Here is a 19,944-nt window from a genome sequence, read left to right on the forward strand (position 1 = left end):
GCTTTTCCTGTGGCAGACGCACTTATAAATAGACATGAGGGTGGCGTGGCATGAGTGCAGCTGAAGGCTGGGCAGGGACAGTTTGGTGTGCGCTGTGGACACTGGGTCGTGGGGGGGGGGGATTTGGCAGCATGTAACCCAGGAGAAGTGGCAGCGGAGTGCCATGCAGGCAGTGATTGTGCTTTGTTGGAGGTAGTGTGGTGCTTAGCTAAGGTATGCATTGCTAATGAGGGCTTTTCAGATGTTAAAGTTGTTGGGGGCGGGGGGCCCACTCTTGCTGCTATTGTGGCTTAATAGTGGGACCTGTGAACTTGAGATGCAGCCCAACATGTAGCCCCTCGCCTGCCCTATCCGTTTCTGTGTCGTTCCCATCACTTTCTTGAATTGCTCCGATTTTCACAAAAGAAAACCTTAGCGAGCATCGGCGATATACAAAAATGGTCGAGTCGCCCATTGACTTCAATGGGGTTCGTTACTCAAAACGAACCCTCGAGCATCGCGAAAAATTTGTCTCGAGTAACGAGCACCCGAGCATTTTGGTGCTCGCTCATCTCTAATAGCGATGTTTTTGGTTGACGTCGGTTTTGGGTTATTTTCTTTCTTATGTATATATTGTTATTTTATTCTGAAATATTTTGTTTTACTTACGTCTGTGATTATGTTTTTTTTCTATCGATGTCCCCCATGACGTCATACAGGACCTCCTGGGGGATATATATATATACATTTTTTATTTTTTATTTAACACTTTCCCACTGTAGCTGGGGCATCCATAGGAGCCCCAGTTACAGGGGAAAACAACCCCTGCAGTGACATTAGTCAGCTCTGCTATAGCAGGGAATCCCGGCGGTTACGTGACCCCCGTCTTCCGTAGTGGAAGTTACACTTCCGCTTTTCCGTTCTAGTGCACAGTGCTCATTGAGCTCTGTGTACTCGGGGAAGCAGAAGGCAGAAAGGGTTAAAAATCCCTCCTGCCTTCTCCTCAGAGTTATCAGCTGTACTAACAGCTGATAACCCGTCCTGACTGACTGATTGCAGAGGCAGGAGGCTTAAAGCACCACCGTAATTTTTCATACTGCTAAGCTTTAAGCCCAGGACCAGGTGCCTCAAATTTATAATGCCTGGTCCTAAACGGGTTAAGGAGAGCAACTAGCAGGTGAGTGAGGAGACTTATGAGACCATCCATGCTCCTCTGGGAAATATGCAAATAGGAAAGATGGAACAATACCTCTGCAGCACCACCTATTGGAAGGCAGCATTTCTGCAAGTTAATGTCAGACTCTTTAGACAAGCCTTATAACAATGATTGGGAATTGAAAACCAAAAGCCAGAATCCATACACAGACAGCCGTTTCTGGGTTTTTGCTCCTCATCAGTGTGCAGAAGATTTCTGGCTTGACTACTGAGAGGCCTGTGACATGTCAGGAGGGACATCATCTCTCCTTAAGGAGAAAACCTAGAAGGTGTGTGAGAAAACATCTTGGAGGTGAGTGATGGATTAAGGCTTGGTTGTCAATTCTCAGTTGTTGTTACAAGGCTTGTATAAAGAGTCTAACACTGACTTGCAGGAATGCTGCTTTCCAATAGGTGGCTCTGCAGATGTATTGTTCAATATTCCTTAATTGCCATATCTCCATATGCTCAGGCTATGGGATGTTTGTCCTGGTGTTTTCTCATTGTGGTTTAGTCCTATAGAAAAATGTGTGACTAAAAAAGCCAAAAAAAGGAAACCCTTATTAAAAAAAAACAACAAAATCACAATGCATGCCATGTTTTAACAAGCCAGAAAAACGGACTGCGAGAACAACACCATAACATCACAAATTCCACTAGAATGCAGATGTAGATGATGCATATAGGCCAAAATATGTGGTTGTGAATGAGATACAATGTTTAGCTTAATGGATCTAGCTAAATCTAGATATAAATGAGGAAAACATGACAACTGAGACTATATTTTTTTTTTTGCACAAAAAAAATGGATGAAATGTGAAAGTAAAAAAAACAGGCAAGCAATGCCATGACACACGCATATAAAGAAGTCTTTTTTTTTTATAGACCGAAATTCGATACACTTGTCTGTATAAGTCCTAAAGGTGGTCATACACTTTAGATAGTTGCTCAATCATCAACCAACTTCTATCAAGTGAACAATTGTCCAGTGATGATTGTTTCACAGATGCTACTATACAAGTTTTAGTCCATATTGGCTGTGACAGTCATTCAAACTAGCCGTACACTTTCAATGACACTGAGCGATGAATGAAAGATCTGTCATCCAACAGTCGGATGAAAATTCAAAAGTGGACAACTTCTATCCTGATGATGATTATCTGACATCAGCCGGCTGAGGTGATCATTTCAGCTGGTGAACACTTGTTAGGGTCGATATCCCTCTTTAGCAGTTTTAACTTAAAGGGGTTGTCCCGCGGCAGCAAGTGGGTCTATACACTTCTGTATGGCCATATTAATGCACTTTGTAATGTACATTGTGCATTAATTATGAGCCATACAGAAGTTATAAAAAGTTTTATACTTACCTGCTCCGTTGCTAGCGTCCTCGTTCCCATGGAGCCGACTAATTTTCGGCCTCCGATGGCCAAATTAGCCGCGCTTGCGCAGTCCGGGTCTTCTGCAGTCTTCTATGGGGCCGCTCGTGCAGAATGCCGGCTCTGTGTAGCTCCGCCCCGTCACGTGCCGATTCCAGCCAATCAGGAGGCTGGAATCGGCAATGGACCGCACAGAAGCCCTGCGGTCCACGGAGACAGAGGATCCCGGCGGCCATCTTCAGCAGGTGAGTATGAAGACGCCGGACCGCCGGGATTCAGGTAAGCGCTGTGCGGGTTGTTTTTTTAACCCCTGCATCGGGGTTGTCTCGCGCCGAACGGGGGGGGGGGGGGGTTAAAAAAAAAAAAACCCGTTTCGGCGCGGGACAACCCCTTTAATGTGTATGGGCACCTTAAATATGCCCAAAGTCAGGGGAATGTGAAAATAACAGAAGATGGTATACTTCCGGATTTATGCTGGTTCCTTCTAAATTTGTTAGTAATTAGCCTGTACAGTACTAATCGTGTAGATCATAAAAGACCAGAGAGGGGATTAGAGTACTTTTAAAACCCTGGATCACAGAAAGGGCTCCCAGCGAAGTGCATATCCTGCAGAAGACCAGAACAAGGAAGTAGTTGGGAAGTATTCTTAGCTGATCTCCAAGAACACAATTACACTAAATTCCTTAACTTTTTGAGTGTTTCTGGAATATACAGTAAACTTTGATCTCGATGATCTATTCAAGCTGTATTTCAGAAACGTACTGTGGTCTGAATTCTTTTCTGGAAGGCTGAAGCTGCGCTAATATATATCATCCTGTCCGTGGGCTCCTTCACATAATCTGATTTCCTGGGGAAAAAAAACACATTTTAAGGGTGCATTCACACGAGCGTAGGCGTATTTACGTTCGCACGTCCGCAGCGTATAATCGCCGGAAAGAACGTTTTTCGGCGATCATGACCAGAGCTAGAAAGCGTATTATCGTTTGTTCCTACTTTGCAAACTATCTTTTCGGCGATCGAATATGCGTTGGCACGTATTTCGGTCGCGTATGTTCCGTTTTTTTTCAGGTTGCCGTTTTAACGCGCCGTAAAATCGCCCGTGCGAACGAATACATTCGAAACCAACGCCTCAGATGGTCACGTATATACGATTGGGGCGCAAAAATGCGCTCGTGTGAACGCACCCTAAAGCACCAGTTGTTCAGGTATGTTTTTTTATTAGAGTTGAGTGAACATACTCTGCCGAGCTTGATGCTCCTTCGAGCATTAGCATACTCGATGGTGCTCGTTACTCGAACCAGCATCAAGCCGTGTTCGACCCCCGTCCCAGTTTTTGGCCCCTCCCTGCCATGACGCAGCGTGCGTGTCAATGGCAAATTTTTTGTCGAGAGAGAGTACCAAGGAAAAAAAAAAAAAAGCTCGGGACCCGGCGTCCCACATACAGAAATACTTGAGTCTCCCATTCTAGTCAATGGGGTTCGTTACTCGAGTAGAGCTCTCGAATTTTACGAAAAGCTCGACTCGAATAACGCTGACCCGAGCATTTGGGTGCTCGCTCATCTCTATTTTTTATACATTTTATATCCTATGCAGAAGTCTGTTGGAAAAAAAAAGCCAGAAAAAATGCCACTGACCCACCTATCTCTCTCTCAAAAAAAAAACAAAAAAACTTCCAGAAACCAAAACGCATTTGGACCGATTTACTAATGTGGTCTTAGCCCAAATTCACATGAGCGTATTCGTATTTGCACTGTATTTTTGCACATCAGCTGTTGCATAGTTGTGTGCGCAACAGCGGTTTTTAATGTTTTTATGCACGCACATTTCGTGTGCAATTGCATGTGCAAAAAAACATGCACTAAGGCCTTATTCACACAACCGCATATACGCAGCTATTGTAGCTGCGTCCAAAAATCGCGACCATCTGCAGCAATGGATTCCATTGTATTCATTCAGATAAAAGATTTTTGGACACCCAAAAAAAAAAATCGCACCTGGAAAAATAGCACATCAGCAAACGATTTTATACGCAGCGTTAAAAGTAGGTCTTGCGCTATCTTTGGCTGTAATATGCAGGAAGCTCCAATAGACATCTATGGGAGCTGAAGAAAAAAAGGGAGGTGGAGGGAGTTTAGATGCATCCAACACTGGGAAAAGAAGACAGCTGGCTCTATTTAAGCCTTAGCAGTCATTCCAAGGATTCCAGCCTACCAAGGGATTTCCCCGCTGTCGCGTATTTTTTCACCGATACTTTACAGCTGCTCATGTGAATGGATGAAAAACCACTAATTAAGATCGGGACTTAATCACGGTTATTCTTCATTCTCATGTGATTTTTAGCCGTAATCGGCCAGGGGTAAAACCGGATACACACATGTGAAAGAAGCTTAATGCTCTCCGCCAATAAAATAGCTAATTAGTTTATCCCTTTAAGGACAGTAAATTTACGTCACGTTGTCTTATAATCAGATAGAATCACAAGTTCATCAACCATTCCAACAATAGGATTGAGGGTCCTGCTTGCAAGATCTATTGGGTATCCCATAAAAAACTGTGGACTTGGACTAAGTTGCACTCTAGTTGAACCCCTAGTGCTGACGACACAGACTAACCCCCGGAGGATCTCTGGTGTGACGCACTGCCCTCTGGCATCGGGACACATCTATTAAAAATATTCAGTTTGTTGTCTTGTATAAGAGAGTTCCTAGTACGGGGAGATGCTGCCACGTACTCTGATAGTGGCCCTGGTGCCACGAGTTAAGCCCTGGCCCCTCTGGTTCAGGATTCGGCTGCGAAGGAGAAGGAAGGTGCTTGTTAGTGCCAGTAGAAGTCCCGCTCTTCTGCCTGAGAGCAGCGGTGTGCACACCAGGAAAAGCAATGGTTATTCAGCCGAGAACAGAACTCATTGATTTCAGTTGGTTCATTCACAGTTCCGTATTTCGTGCCAGCATTTTGGTCACGCAAAAAAAATTGAACATTCTATTGGGAGGGTGCACAAATGAGCCTGGTGTTGCGTGAAATACTTCAACATTCTGCTGTAAAAAGAACACATCTGGAACAGATTAGCCATTTCAACTGCTGCGTGAAAAAGAACATGTCTTACGCGTCCATAAAAGCATCGCCCATTCCGCAAAAACGCATCCTTAATGCCGAGGTGCACGCAAATGCCTGTGTGAAAGAACCCTTCGTTAATTATGCTAATATGAGCTAATCTAGAACCAAGGCGTAAAGTATTCGTGATGTTTAACCCTTTGTAGCCAGTAATGGATAAATAGAGAATAAGAATTGTTGATTGATGTATGTAAAGTCGCTGGGAAGGAGAGAGAAAAAGTAGTATAAAGTATGTGAGACCTTGAGTAAAGTGTTATGTCTATGATTTTGTGCGTCCTTGTTATAAGGACATGTCTGCTACGGAACGGAAGAGGTCAGTATACAGAAAGTGGTGTAGATAACGAGCATATGTTGAAAAAGTCCGAGAGAATTACAGATGTCTTGCTGCTAAATGCGAAGTGAACTGTAAATGTGATGCGCCAAATGATTAATGGAGGTATAAGTATATGACGACGCAACAAGTGTGACATAAGTCACAACCATCTCCTTCTGCACAATAACGTGCTCGCTCTGGTTATGTAACGGATCCACTTGTCTGTCTCCTCATTGGTCCATAAGTCGGTGCCTGGCACTTCACCCAGCCATTCCCGGCTGCTGGAGGTTCATTGACTGCAATAGCCGAGGGCATTCTCCTCCCTTCAGATTTGTATCTTGTAAATCCCCAGCGACTGACACATTGTGTTCTGCAGCTCCTAACCAGCAACAATGTCCAAAAGTGAGACCATTCAAGGATTTTTGGATATTCCAGAAATGTTAAAATCCCTGTTGGAGTACCCCCATCCACATCAGCACACAGGTAATGGCTGATTTTTGTATTTCAAGTGTGTTTATATGTTTTTGCGTTTATTGTCATAATGAAACGCCAATCGCCAACACTTACGTATATGTTAGGGATTTGTATCAGTAGCGATTCCAGAATATAATGTCGTTATCAGAACTGCAGATTGCAGGATAAGCATTAGCAAGGCTACATGGAAGATACGCTTGAGTCAATTAGCAGAGAACAGTCTGCAAGTTTAGCCCATAAAGCTCACAATCTAAAAGTATCTGTGAGAAGGTGTTTACTAATAAATGATTTAATAGAGAAACATATTGTTATCTTTCATCCAGACGAGGGGGTCAGACGTGCACCAATGGTGCGCACACACAGGAAAAGTAGCCCCCTGAGCTTGAACACTACCTGGGACCTAGACTTCCAATTATGTAAGAGCAAAGTGATCATAGCGGCTCCTTCACATGAGCGTATGCGCATTTATGCACGCCTCTGCACAGCGTTTTAGCGCACAGAACAAGGCTTTTTTTGCACACAGGGCATGTTCATTTGTGCACAGCAAACAAGACCACTTGAAATGGGTAATTTAGTGTAATGAATCCCAGATGTGTTCTTTTTCCAGCGGTATAATGTAGCATATTGTACATCTCCTTGTATATTTCACACACATTTGTGCACCCCCATAGACTTCTATGAGAACCTTTAAATGTTTAATACGCAGAAAAGTAGAACATGCCACGCTTCTTTTTGCGCGACTGAAATACTGTGCAAAATATGGAAATTTGAACGAACACATTGAAATCGAAGTTCTATTCTCTGCATATTGTCCGTTTAAATTGGGTCTGCCACACTTGCGGTTCTCATGTGATCAGTATGTGGGTGTATTCACACAAACTATTTTAATGCACAAGCTCTGTCCAATTGCGAGGATAATAGAAATCGCATGAGATAAGAACCTATTAATGTCAGTAGGTTCATTTATATGACCGAAAATCCACCCATACACCGTCTTCACACAGCGGACTTTTTTGCTGTCAGAATTGCTGTGTATTTATAGTACAAGTCATATGGTGATTTCTGAAGTCTCCTTTTAAGGGCTCATTCACACGAGCGTATATTGACTGCGTTTTCATGGCCGAGTGATATATGCTACCGATCTGATGCATTGGTTTCCAATGCATCGGTTCAGATGGGCATGTTCCCAATGTGTAAAAATGTCCGGCCGGCAAAAATAGCCAAAAGTTAACGCTTTCCAATCCAATTTGTATCCTGGTTTTCCTAGGGGGCTTACTCTTTTTCTGCTGTTATACAACGGCGCTATATGCTGGCTAAAGCCAGTACTGCATGAGGTGACATGTTAGATAGGCTCAAACAGCAGAGAGGCTGGCAATATACAGTAAGAGAACCCCAACAGGTGTCTTGCAACATTGGAGTTGTACAGCCTTAAATCATAATGTCTTCAGAGGTCAGACAGTGGATTGGAAAGGGTTAAAAGACAAATACATGCACTAAACTTGCGCCATATCCTTATGGTATAGTGGTGTACATGGAGGCGCTGCAGAAAAGAACCTACAGCTGTACAGTAGGATCTTATAGAAGCCATAGTACAGCAGTATCAATGATGGACATTACCAAAGTAGGATGCACGGATTACTGATCGTTAATCACGCTTCAACGGGACAGTGCAATAAATAAGCATTAATCATAGCTCTGAAACCACAGAAAGATTATATGAGGGCAGTCTGACACTTGCACAGGTTCATAATGTTTGCTCAAACTAAAAGGTGCTAATTTTATAATCCTGTCCTCGATGCCAGTCGCTAACAATATTTGTGGGTAAGCCAGTTTTATAATACTGTGGATAAACAGTGAGCGGGTGTAACCGCGGCTCATCCACGTCACTGGCACATTAGAACATTTGTTTCAGCTTGTGCTTCATCCAATTCTATGTGATTGACCTACTTTAAAGAATACTGGCAGATCTTCCAGGTATGAAATTGTAAAATGCAAAGGGCGAGGTACGGAAGACATTGTAATTATCGGTAATGCAACGCCAAGTGATGTCGTAACAGCAGCTTAATCACCGTTGTGTCTGGGCAAATCTGTGCAGCACACTTAGCGGGTTAGCAGATGTGATGGAGTTTTAATCGAACAAATGGCCAACTTCTCAGGGAGAATGGATTAGCCGTCATTATGTGCGAACGTCAACTGCAAAAAGACTATTAATAATATAACATCTAAAATACAAAAGTGGGCACATTTGTTGTTTATTAAAGGGTCACTCCCGCAAAAACACATTTTTCCCTCACTGCTCCCATCAGCTGATTGCCTGTTAGGGCCTATTCAGACATGCGTACATCACACCTGGTCGATATACGCGGTCCTCCTCTGCAGGGGGAGGAGGCGGGACAGGACGGGACCAGTGCTCTGAGCTCCCACCCCTTCTCCGCCCTCTCTCTGCCGCTCACCACTATTTGCAATGGGAGGGGTGGGACGGGGGCGCAACTTAGCTCTGTCCCGTCCCTCCCATTGCAAACAGTGGCGAGGGGCAGAGAGGGGGCAGGAGGTCAGTGTACTGCTCCCATCCAGTTCTGCCTGCTCCCCCCTGCAGAAAGGGTCAGCGTATATCAGCTGGGTATGAAAACCCGTCCGATATACGCACATCTGAATAAGCCCTTACACAAAGGAGATGTCCAGAGTGTATTCCAATCAATTCCATGCACTGCAGTCCCCTGTCTGATACTTACTTTCACTTTCAATCAATCCCATGATGCATCAGCTCAGAATTACCTCAGGTTATATCATTTAAGCTTGCAAGGAGGGAGGGGGTAGTTTAATTATCAATGCCTTCTATATTTACCTAAATCAGCCACAGTCCATAATTATATGAGCACAGTCAGGAGGGTGAGCTGTGATCTCCTCTATTATAATTGTGTGATCATCATCCATATATGTTACAGGAGTGTCTGTGTCCGCCTCTAAGCAATTTCTGTGGTAGGTTCTATATAACAGCATCACACAAACTGAGAAACTGACTAGAAAATGAATACATAACCCCAAATAGATCTGAGCTGGTCTGAACTGAGATCACATGACCATCTAACACAAAAGAGGCCAGGAGTTTCAGAAAGAAAGGAATAATGAAGCAATATAACACTAGCTCACTTACTGGTGGGATAATTACATAATGAATGAATTTTTAAAAAAATGACGGAGTGTTAAATAAAATTCTTACTAAATTCAAATACATATATAATTAACCCTTTCCAATCTACTGTCTGACATCTAAAGACATTCTGATTGAAGGCTGTACAGCTCTGATGTTGGAAAATATCCGGCAGGGTATTCTTACTGTAGATTACTGGCCACTCTGTTGTCGGGGGCCTCTCTGGCATGTCACATACTGCTGTACTGGCTCTAGCTAGCAGATGGCGCCATTGTATAATGGCAGAAAGAGAAAGCCCCCTAGGAAACCCTGAATTCAAAATTGGATTGCAAAGGGTTAAAGGGGTTGTCCCGCGAAACAAAGTTGGGGTATACACTTCTGTATGGCCATATTAATGCACTTTGTAATGTACATTGTGCATTAATTATGAGCCATACAGAAGTTATTCACTTACCTGTTCCGTTGCTGGCGTCCCCGTCTCCATGGTGCCGTCTAATCTTCAGCGTCTAATCGCCCGATTAGACGCGCTTGCGCAGTCCGGTCTTCTGTCTTCTGAATGGGGCCGCTCGTGCCAGAGAGCGGCTCCTCGTAGCTCCGCCCCGTCACGTGTGCCGATTCCAGCCAATCAGGAGGCTGGAATCGGCAATGGACTGCACAGAAGACCTGAGGTCCACCGAGGGTGAAGATCCCGGCGGCCATCTTCACAAGGTAAGTAAGAAGTCACCGGAGCGCGGGGATTCGGGTAAGTACTACCCGTTTTTTTTTTTTAGCCCTGCATCGGGTTTGTCTCGTGCCGAACGGGAGGGCTATTGAAAAAAAAAAACAACCCGTTTCGGCACGGGACAACCCCTTTAATGTTAAAGGGAACCTGTCATGTGCCCACAGCACCATAAACTACAGAAGTGTTAAAAATATAGCAAACCAACATCATTTACCTGATAAATCACGTTTTTTTGGTAGAAGTGATATTTCTACATAGCAAGTAATTTACTAGTGAGTGTAGTAGAGTAATTAGGAAGTTACTGTTCATTCTGAGTAATGCAATCATTAATTGAAAGGGGAGTTTTCAAAATAATAGCAGTGAGAAGTTAAATTGGTGAGGTCATTAATTCCGTGGAATAACAGGGGTTATTTGGGCTCCTTTTTAAGGTAGGAGGGCGACAAATGTTGAACACGTTGGTTATAGTGTATTTTTTTCTGAAATACTGGAAAACATGGTTGTTCCAGACATGTTCTGATGAAGGTCGTACTTTGATTACACATTGATTGGAAAGGGAAAACATACAGAGAAGTGCAGCAAATTATAGGCTGCTCAGCTAAAATGTCAAATACCTTAAAGTTGCAACTAGAGATGAGCGAACGTACTCGGTAAGGGCGATTTCGCAATCGAGCACCGCGATTTTCGAGTACTTCACTACTCGGGTGAAAAGTACTCGGGTGCGCCGGGGGGCAGGGGGGGTGCGGTGGAGCGGGGGGTAGCAGCGGGGAACAGGGGGAAGCCCTCTCTCTCTCCCTCTCCCCCCCACTCCCCTCTGCAACCCCCCGCTCACCTCCAGCGCACCCGAGTACTTTTCACCCGAGTAGTGAAGTACTCGAAAATCGCGGTGCTCGATTGCGAAATCGTCCTTACCGAGTACGTTCGCTCATCTCTAGTTGCAACCCAAACTGGAAACATATGGAGGGCAGAGGGAAACTACTGTTTGAATGGTTTGAAGAACAGCCACAATGGCGAAGACTCAGCCAATGATCATCTCCAGAAAGATCAAAGAAAATCAGAACTTACCAGTGAGTACCGCTACAATCAAAAGACGATTACATGGAACCAAGTTACCAACAAGAACGCCTCACAAATCTCTTTGTTGAAAAAAAAAAACATGTCCTTAATAGGTTAAAATTTGCAAAGGGAACCCAATGTTTGGCCCAAAGATAAATGGTGCAACATTTTGTGGACTGATGAAAAGAAAATTGTTCAGTTTAGGTCTAGTGACTGCAGACATATGTATGTCAGGCAACCTCTGAGCACTAAATTGACAGTAAAGCATGAAGGTGGAGATGGAGATGCCCTTGAAATGCAGCAATGACCAAAACACATCAGTAAGCGAACAACATCTTGGTTACATACAAACAGGGTTGAGGTAACGAAGTGGCTGGCCCAATCCCCCGACCTCAATCCCATAGAGAACTTCTTGGGTGATATCAAAAATGTGGTTTATGGGACAAAACCAAAAAATACAGAACTGTGAAATGTAGGACAATCTTCCTGGACTGGAATACCCACTCAGAGATGCCAGAACACAGTTGTCAAGCAGTTCTCAGAAACAAAGGTTATGCCCCTAAATTTTAGTTGAGTCATTCAAAGTGAAGCAAAATCTTAAACATTTTTTCAGTTTATAAATTACAATTTCGAGTTTTTATAGAAAAATGTTGCCTTGCTGTGTTTTTGAACAGCCAAAAATTCCCTTTTCTTTTCTTTGTGTGAATGACAAACACAAACTGGCATGAATTGAAGCCAGGCCTTCCCCCCTCCCTTATCACAGGTGCCCATCCACTCCAATGGATTGCAGCCATGCACCCCTTCCTGCCTGCAGCATGACTCGTATTATTATATACCTGTCAGGCAGGAGGTCAGTACCTGTGAAAACTCTGTCACTGCTGAGGTTCCTTAACTTCTGCTAGTAAGTTTGTGTGGTAGGGAGCAGGTCATGTAGCATATACGTCTAGTACATGTCTGCTTAGATGCAGATCGGAGGATTTTTCTATGCTTACAGTGGCACTGTAGAGGAGCTAGTCGCAAATGGTGACTAGACTGAAAAATCTTGTTGCCATTTGCAAAATTCTGGACGTACTGGTGACCACTTTGGTCGCCATCTGAAGGCCTGTTTCACACGATCGTAATACAATCACATTTTAGTGTGTGTCCAAAGTCATATAAAGAAAGCAGCACCCAAGGCACTTGTTTACTGAAAAAAAGGACACTTTATTCCATTTTGTCTAAATACAGAGCCAGCGACGTTTCAATCCTAGCAGGGATCTTTATCAAGACATTTTACTGTGTGCATTACAGCCGCAACATTTAACCCTATGTAGTTCAATTTAATTCCACCTTGAGGCGAAGTCTGCACCAAGTCGTGATACAGACCATTCAAGCTCTTCAAGTAAGCTGACTTAGAGGACCTGTCATGACCTCATGTCAGTGAAGCCAAGTGCATAGCATAGTTTTGCAGCCACAGCCCTGCTTACTTCAACAATTTATTTCTTTTGTCTCTACTTACACTTGTTCCCCTGTACCAGCTCTTAGATTCAGCTTCTGGCACTGTGAATATGTCAGGTGGGTGGTCCCCATTGCTCACTGTCAATGGTAGACATCAAACTTGATTGTCAGTGAGTGGCGGGGACCGCCCACTTGACACATTCACAGCACAGGGAGCCAAATCTAAGAAGAATCCGTTTTAGTGAATGGAGGTGAGTATAATCAAAGACTTTGTTGGAGAAAGTGGGACCTGTTCACAGAACACATGAGAATCCGTCTTGAAAGATCTTGAGGATTATTATAGTTTAGCAATATTACATAATACGATTATAGTACTATGGCTATTTTATAGTTAGAATCTATTACACACTCCTAAGATGCTACTATATACAGAAGTAAGTGACTATGGTTAGTAGATAATCAGTCCATCAATACTTGACAGACAGGTTTTATCAACAGATTATGTAATATGTATGATGCACATTAGAACTATTCACTCCTCTTTTCCATTAGTGGACTGATGAGTTCCGCCGCATTCCTGCAATCCATCACTTTTTATGAGACATGCAGTCTAGTAAAGATTTAGAAACTATATGGAATTACATAATCATTAAGATTAGCTAAGAATTGCTGTAAAATCACAAGTAGATAGAAACCTTGCTAGTACCTCCGGCACTGAAGGTGAATTGAAAATGATCCAGACAGCCAAGTCTGAAGAATAAATATCCTATCAAATTCAGTATTAGTAAACATAAAGAAAAGGACCACCTGCGCTCATATGAAGGTCCAAACATATGGAAACCAATCCAAAGTTTATGCCACTTATTCAGCCAAAACCATAAAAATTCAAAGATGCCTGCAAGCCTCTTTTGAAACAAAAGTTTATAGTAGCCTACTAAGAATCTGCAACGCGTTTTGGCGCACCCTGCACCCTCATCAAGGGTTTACTAATATTTGATTCACCCGGTTTTTGGTTTCATAATTCGGGTTATTGTACTGCTGCTGCTCTCCACAATACTGGATCTCGGAGGATCCCGAAAGAAACCTTTTTAAGGCTATCTCTGGATCTACGGTGCAAGCGGGTCCCCTGACTTAGGGGAGACCTGCATAGCACCAGGTGAGTGAAGTTTATAGTTTCTTCACATTGGATCAATATTCATCGTAGGGCGCTCTCAAATATTATTTCTATCAAATTCAATGCATTGAACATCATAAGGCTAACGTCACACGGGCAAGTGCAATATTGTGCTCGCCAACATGCGATTTCCCTGCCGACACCAGGCGTTTTTGTATCAAAAAGGTCTCGCATCACTTCAGGGAAGTAGCTGACAGCCGCAGCAGAGGATTGCAGAGTTTTTCCCATTGTTTTCAATGGGGAAATCTTGCATCACATCACACTGCGTGCATCTAGTACGTGGTGCGATGCTGCCACCGGCCCCATTGAAAACAATGCAAGATGCGATGCGAGGGCACACCCAAAGATAGGACATGATGCAATTTGCTTCCCGTATCGCATTGGGGCTCCGATGCGGGGAAAAAAAATCACTCATTCAAAAGAATAGGATTCATGTTCATGCGAGATTTGTGTGTCTTCTAATGCACAAATCTCGCACGATTTTCTTGGCCATGCGAAAATTGCTTAACTGTGTTGTAGGTCGGCTTGTCACATAATCTTAGCAATTACAGTTTAACACCTGTATTATGGGTCACAATACCCTGAACCAGACTTTTATTTTCAATAGGGCGACTTCACATGGGCGTATGTGCAATTTCACATGACTCCGCGCAACATATTTGCACTATGAACAATGCTTTTTTATGTGCGTATTGGCATATTCTACCATGCCTTATATGAGGAACTTTAGTGCGCAAATGTGCACAGAACTAAAGCATGCTGCGGTTTTATAAGCGCACAAAAATGTGAATTAACCCATTGAAATCAATGGGTTCTATTATTTGCGTATAGCACCTGCAAATACGCCCATGTAAGGCTGCCATTAGGTTCCTTGATGATCTACGTTCAGGTCACTATGGACACCTTTAGGGCAAATTTCTTTCACTTAAAGAAATGTTTGTATTTTGAGCCTGCGATCATTTTTCAATAAGGTTACACCATTTGTTTTTTATCTTGTCTTTGTGGTCAAAAGTTTAAATTAAACTCTATGCAAAAATTATTGTCAGCGCAAAATACATACATTTAAGTGAAAAAAACAAATGTTTGCCCCCAAAGATGTCCATAGCCTTTAAATTGCAGGGAGTCTGGGTGTTAAAATACAGTCACATTACAACTACTGGAAGGCAGTCTGAGACCAGATTCATACTAACCTCAGAAAAGATATGCGGTTCCTTACGGTTTTTCTTTGCTAAAACAAAAGTAGGGACATGCAAAAACATCTCAAACCTTCTCTAGTGGAAAGTTTTTTCATACCTCCTCTCTGGGACTTAGTATTACTTTGGTGAAGTTAAAGGGGTTGTCTCGCGGCAGCAAGTGGGGTTATACACTTCTGTATGGCCATATTAATGCACTTTGTAATGTACATCGTGCATTAAATATGAGCCATACAGAAGTTATTCACTTACCTGCTCCGTTGCTAGCGTCCCCGTCGCCATGGATCCGTCTAATTCTGATGTCTTCTTGCTTTTTTAGACGTGCTTGCGCTGTGCGGTCTTCTCCCCTTCTGCTCGGTCCAGGCACGAGCGGCGTTCTGGCTCCGCACCCTTCTACGCGTCATCGCGTAGCTCTGCCCCGTCACGTGTGCCGATTCCAGCCAATCAGGAGGCTGAAATCGGCAATGGAACGCACAGAGCCCATGGTGCACCATGGGAGAAGACCCGCGGTGCACCATGGGAGAAAACCGCAGTGCATCCCTGGGAAAGGACCGGCGGCCATCTTGGGAGAAGATTTTTTAAAGTCCTTATTTCGTCGGATCGGTAAGTAGCAAGCAGCTTAAAAACCGCTTTACTTTGCTATTTTATGCCAGAGGGGTGACAGGGGGAATGGGGTAAGGTAAAATTTTGAGGTTTGCCGCGAGACAACCCCTTTAAGGAATCTAGATTTTCTCAGCACCAGTGTAGATGTAGCCCACAGTGAAGACCTCCAGGAGTTCTTTTCTTGGATCTCCACTCTTTTTTTTTTTAATCTTGAAAGCATTAAAATTGTTCTATAAAGCAGAGGAAACTACATTTAAGTAAGAGTTTCCATTTATGTTTAATCTGTTTATTAATTTTCCAACAGTACAAACAACAGGACAGTTATGAACATACAATGCCATACTCATCGTATCACGTGAAAGTACCCTCCACTGTATATTTGGGCATGAAAGCTATGCCAGATAAAGTAAGAATACAGACTTTCATAGTCCAATAGAGTTTGTTGAAATGGGACTTTCTAGTGAGTGGACGCAAATAAGTAAGTGGTATTGAGACCTCCTAATGAAACCTTTATGGGTGAACATTTATAAAAACATGGTAGTCTATACAGTGGAACCTCAACACGCCAACTTTGAAACTTAATTCCTTGTAATTGCCCTGGAAGTCTGAAGAGTCCTGGAAGGAGACCAACATGGGCCAGGGGCTCAAATCTTAAGTGGGTGAGTCCTCCATTCCCATTTCCTTCATACACATTAAAAAGTTAAATTCTTCAGTGAACTCCAAAACTGTTTGGAGTTGGGGGCTCTGGCAGTTGCGGGAATCACTGTTCTTGCTGATCTTAGGAAATGACAAAGCAATCCTCTTTTTATAGGGGTGAAGGTCACAGCTAGTTTGTCTCGAGTGCCTTGCTCATATATTCGAAAGACACATGTCCTAGAAGCTTTGAAGTGATTTTCCATTTATATCATATCAAACCAGAAAACAGTACTCTTTCAGTGAATAGAGTCACATGTACTAATCGCACTTCCTGTAGCACCGCCATGGTCTTCGCATTTACTCTTTGCTTGGAATGTAGGACAGGAAAGAGATTAATACAAGAGCATATTTCATTCCTTAGAGTCATGGGACAAAGCCACAGAAGGAGATAAATGTTCCGTCGTCGTTGGATTGAAATGGAAAGAAAACGTTTCAGTTTTGTGCCCATAGTCATGCAGTGAAACTTAAAGACCTTCAATTTTAATCCATTTCTTAATTTTCTGACCCCATTCCGTTTTCTTTATTGAAGTAAAAGTACAGACTGATGCTGTTAGGTTGTGCTGCTGGAGTTTGTCAGCCAATCCCCTGCGTCTGGGTGTAGATATATACCCCAGCCCCCCTGAAATGAGGAAACTGTATTTCCTCAGTCTTGGCTGCTGTGTGAGTAGTGTCTGGTCAGCTTGCAGTTTGCTGTGTGTGTAGTGTCTTGCTAGAGTAGGGACTGCAATACACGAGCAGCCTTGTTGGGGCCTTGCAGTTTAAGTTCATTGGCCAATATACAAACTAATCACTCGCTTTTATAAGTAAGTGTAGTATGTTTTTATGCATTATGTGGTTGTGTGTGAACAGTGTCAGGTCCAGTGTCTATACAGGTGGACAGACATCAGGTGTGGATAGTCCTGTTCTAAGAAAGCTGTATGGTGTGTTGCTATGGATTATTTTTGTTCCTGCTTATGCTCAGATTGTGGTGTAGTTGCATGCGGTTGCTGGAGCGTCTCCCCTGTATTTACCCGCAGATGTTTTGGACATCTGCTGTTCCTTCCCTCCTGGCATTCTGGGGTTGTGCACTCAGTAGTGTGTGGTACGGTGACCGCACAGGTGCAGCCACTTGCAGGTTCCTCCTTTCACTTGGCAGGTGCGGCCTCCAAACATTTGATTTCTTGTGCATGGTGCGAGCTGGTGATACCGGCCATGATTTTCCTTATTGGCCAGGTGGGTGTTCTGGCATTTCCTTCCCCTTGTACGGTGGGTGTTGTGACTCCATACAGTTTCGGTAGCATGCATGTCGTCTGAGTGGCGTTTCAGGAAGCGCGTTCCTATATGATCCGTGTCCATGCTGCGGCGAGGTGTGCCCAGCGGACATAATCAAGGACAAGTCTTTACCGTTGCTGCAGAGCCTTTTGCGCTATGTACCTGGGTGCTTTATCCCTTTTCCTAGCTGACTAGCTGGCGTCTGCATCAGGCCCATATGGATAAGTCCTGTGCACGTTATGTCAGTAGGGAGGGTTGCCATTAGAGATGAGCGAGTATACTCGCTAAGGCACATTACTCAATCTAGTAGTACCTTAGCTGAGTATCTCCCTGATTCGGGGGCCGGCGGGGGGCGGGGAGCGGCAGCTCCGGATTGCGTTTAAATTGCCCTTATACGCAATCCGGAGCTGCGTGTTGCCAAAAAAATGCGCTCCTGTTCGGAATTCCCTCGATTGGTAGAAATCCTAATGATTTCTAATGTCTTAAATAGACACCTATCTTCTTTTCCGAGCTATACTTCCTCCCCCTGCTTTTTCCCAGCTCCCATAGGAGTTTATGGAGGCTTCTGTGATTTTCTGCCAATTGATAGGGCAAGACCTATTTTTTCAGGAAACCATTGAATCTATTAGGGGCAAATTTGAAGCGCATGTAACTTAGCCGGGCAAAATCGTCCATGTGAAGGAGGCCTATAAGGCAGGGGTGCGGGCTACTCAATCTATGTTCTAACAATTTTCTGCAGAACATTATAATCTGATGTGAATCGTTGTTTGAATGCATGAATGAATTTTGTTTAAAAAATGTAAAAAACTTTATTTTTGGTAAATCAGATGACTGCTGGGTAATCTTTCTGCAGTTTGCGCTACGGTGTATTTAGCAAAAAACATTGCAGCTGGGTGTTAATTGAAAGTCAATAGGGAAATATTAGGGCTTATTTACACGACCGTATCCGTAAAACGATGTGGGAGTCCCGCAGAATTTTACTGGTCTGTGTGAGCCGGCAGAGGCCACATATGGCAGCGAGTGCACTGCGCGTGACTGTGTATCTCACGTATGCGGTCATCCGAGTGAGACTTTTGTCTTTTTTTTTTTTTAAATCGCCGCTCTGTTCCATAGCGGAGTTGCGTATAAATTGCCGCTCATACAAAAGTATATGGCTCATGCTGTATGGTACACAGAGAAATAGAAAATGCTGCGATCTTTTTCTTGCGTGTACCTACATGCAGCGTTTACACACTAATGTGAACGGATCAATGAAAGTCCATTTACTGTCATTGACTCCATTCACCGTGTGTTACGTGGGCATAATACGTGCCAAAATCAAGGTTTTGTGAATGAGCCATTAAACACACTACAAAAAGTGCATTTTTTTGGGTCAGTTGTGATTTTCTTGCAATTACAACGCACAGCAGGTTTGGCTTTTTCCTGCCATTTTTCTTTAAATGAAAAATGGTTAAAAAAAACCACATACGGTATATTAAAAATGTGTGAATTAAAAAATATGCCACTAAAAATATGCTATGAAAAATATGCCTGTACTAGTTAAAAAACAAATGCTGGCTATTCTAAATGGGTTTTTTTTGCGATAAAATAACACCACTGAAAAAGTGTGTTAAAGAAGGCTTAGGGCTCATTCACACCAGCGATATTCTCACGCCAGTTTTGAATGGATCTATTCACATGAGCGATTACTTTGTCCTTGCAGCATCACTCTGAGGAATAAATACCGCAGCATGTTCTATCTTTTGGGGTTCCCTCAGAACGCATCGGCCATTGTTTCCAATGGGCCCTTAAAATCCATTGCACGGCACTCATACGTCGTATACTGTGCATGCAAGTGCAATGTGATATTTCCCGTTGAAATCAATGGGAAATATTTGCAATCCTTTTATGCATGTAAAAATTGTAAATGCACCAAAGTGATGCATTTTTTAATCAAAAATGCTTTGCATCGCTGTGAAAATGTTGGCATGTTGGCCAGCCTGACATCGGGCTGAGTTTCTTGGTCTGATATCTCGCTCACCCATGTGAATCTGGCCTTACAGGGATATTGTGACAGTAGTGTTAATGGACCAGGAAGTGTAATAATCGCCTGAAGCTATTATCTGCTTTCAGTTCCTTTGTTCTCCAGGGGGAAACAATGCTATCAGCACTACCCGCGGAGAACTGCTGATAAGACCGAACAACGATTTTTAGGTTGGCCTGAACTTAACGATCAGCT

At 43.3% G+C, this 19,944-nt stretch overlaps 1 protein-coding gene across 2 annotated transcripts in view; it reads left to right on the plus strand.

Annotated features, from left to right (window-relative positions):
- The first annotated feature begins 6,304 nt into the window (after positions 1-6,304).
- The window catches only part of TEF (TEF transcription factor, PAR bZIP family member), a 40,630-nt gene continuing 26,990 nt past the window's right edge, over positions 6,305-19,944 (plus strand). For both annotated transcript variants that reach the window (XM_066596365.1, XM_066596367.1), the window contains exon 1: positions 6,305-6,456. In XM_066596365.1, coding sequence (XP_066452462.1) covers positions 6,366-6,456 — 91 coding nt within the window. In that variant the 5' untranslated portion in view covers positions 6,305-6,365. The remainder of the gene's footprint in view (positions 6,457-19,944) is intronic.

The sequence above is a fragment of the Eleutherodactylus coqui genome, chromosome 3 (assembly GCF_035609145.1).
Source record: "Eleutherodactylus coqui strain aEleCoq1 chromosome 3, aEleCoq1.hap1, whole genome shotgun sequence".
Taxonomy (NCBI): domain Eukaryota; kingdom Metazoa; phylum Chordata; class Amphibia; order Anura; family Eleutherodactylidae; genus Eleutherodactylus; species Eleutherodactylus coqui.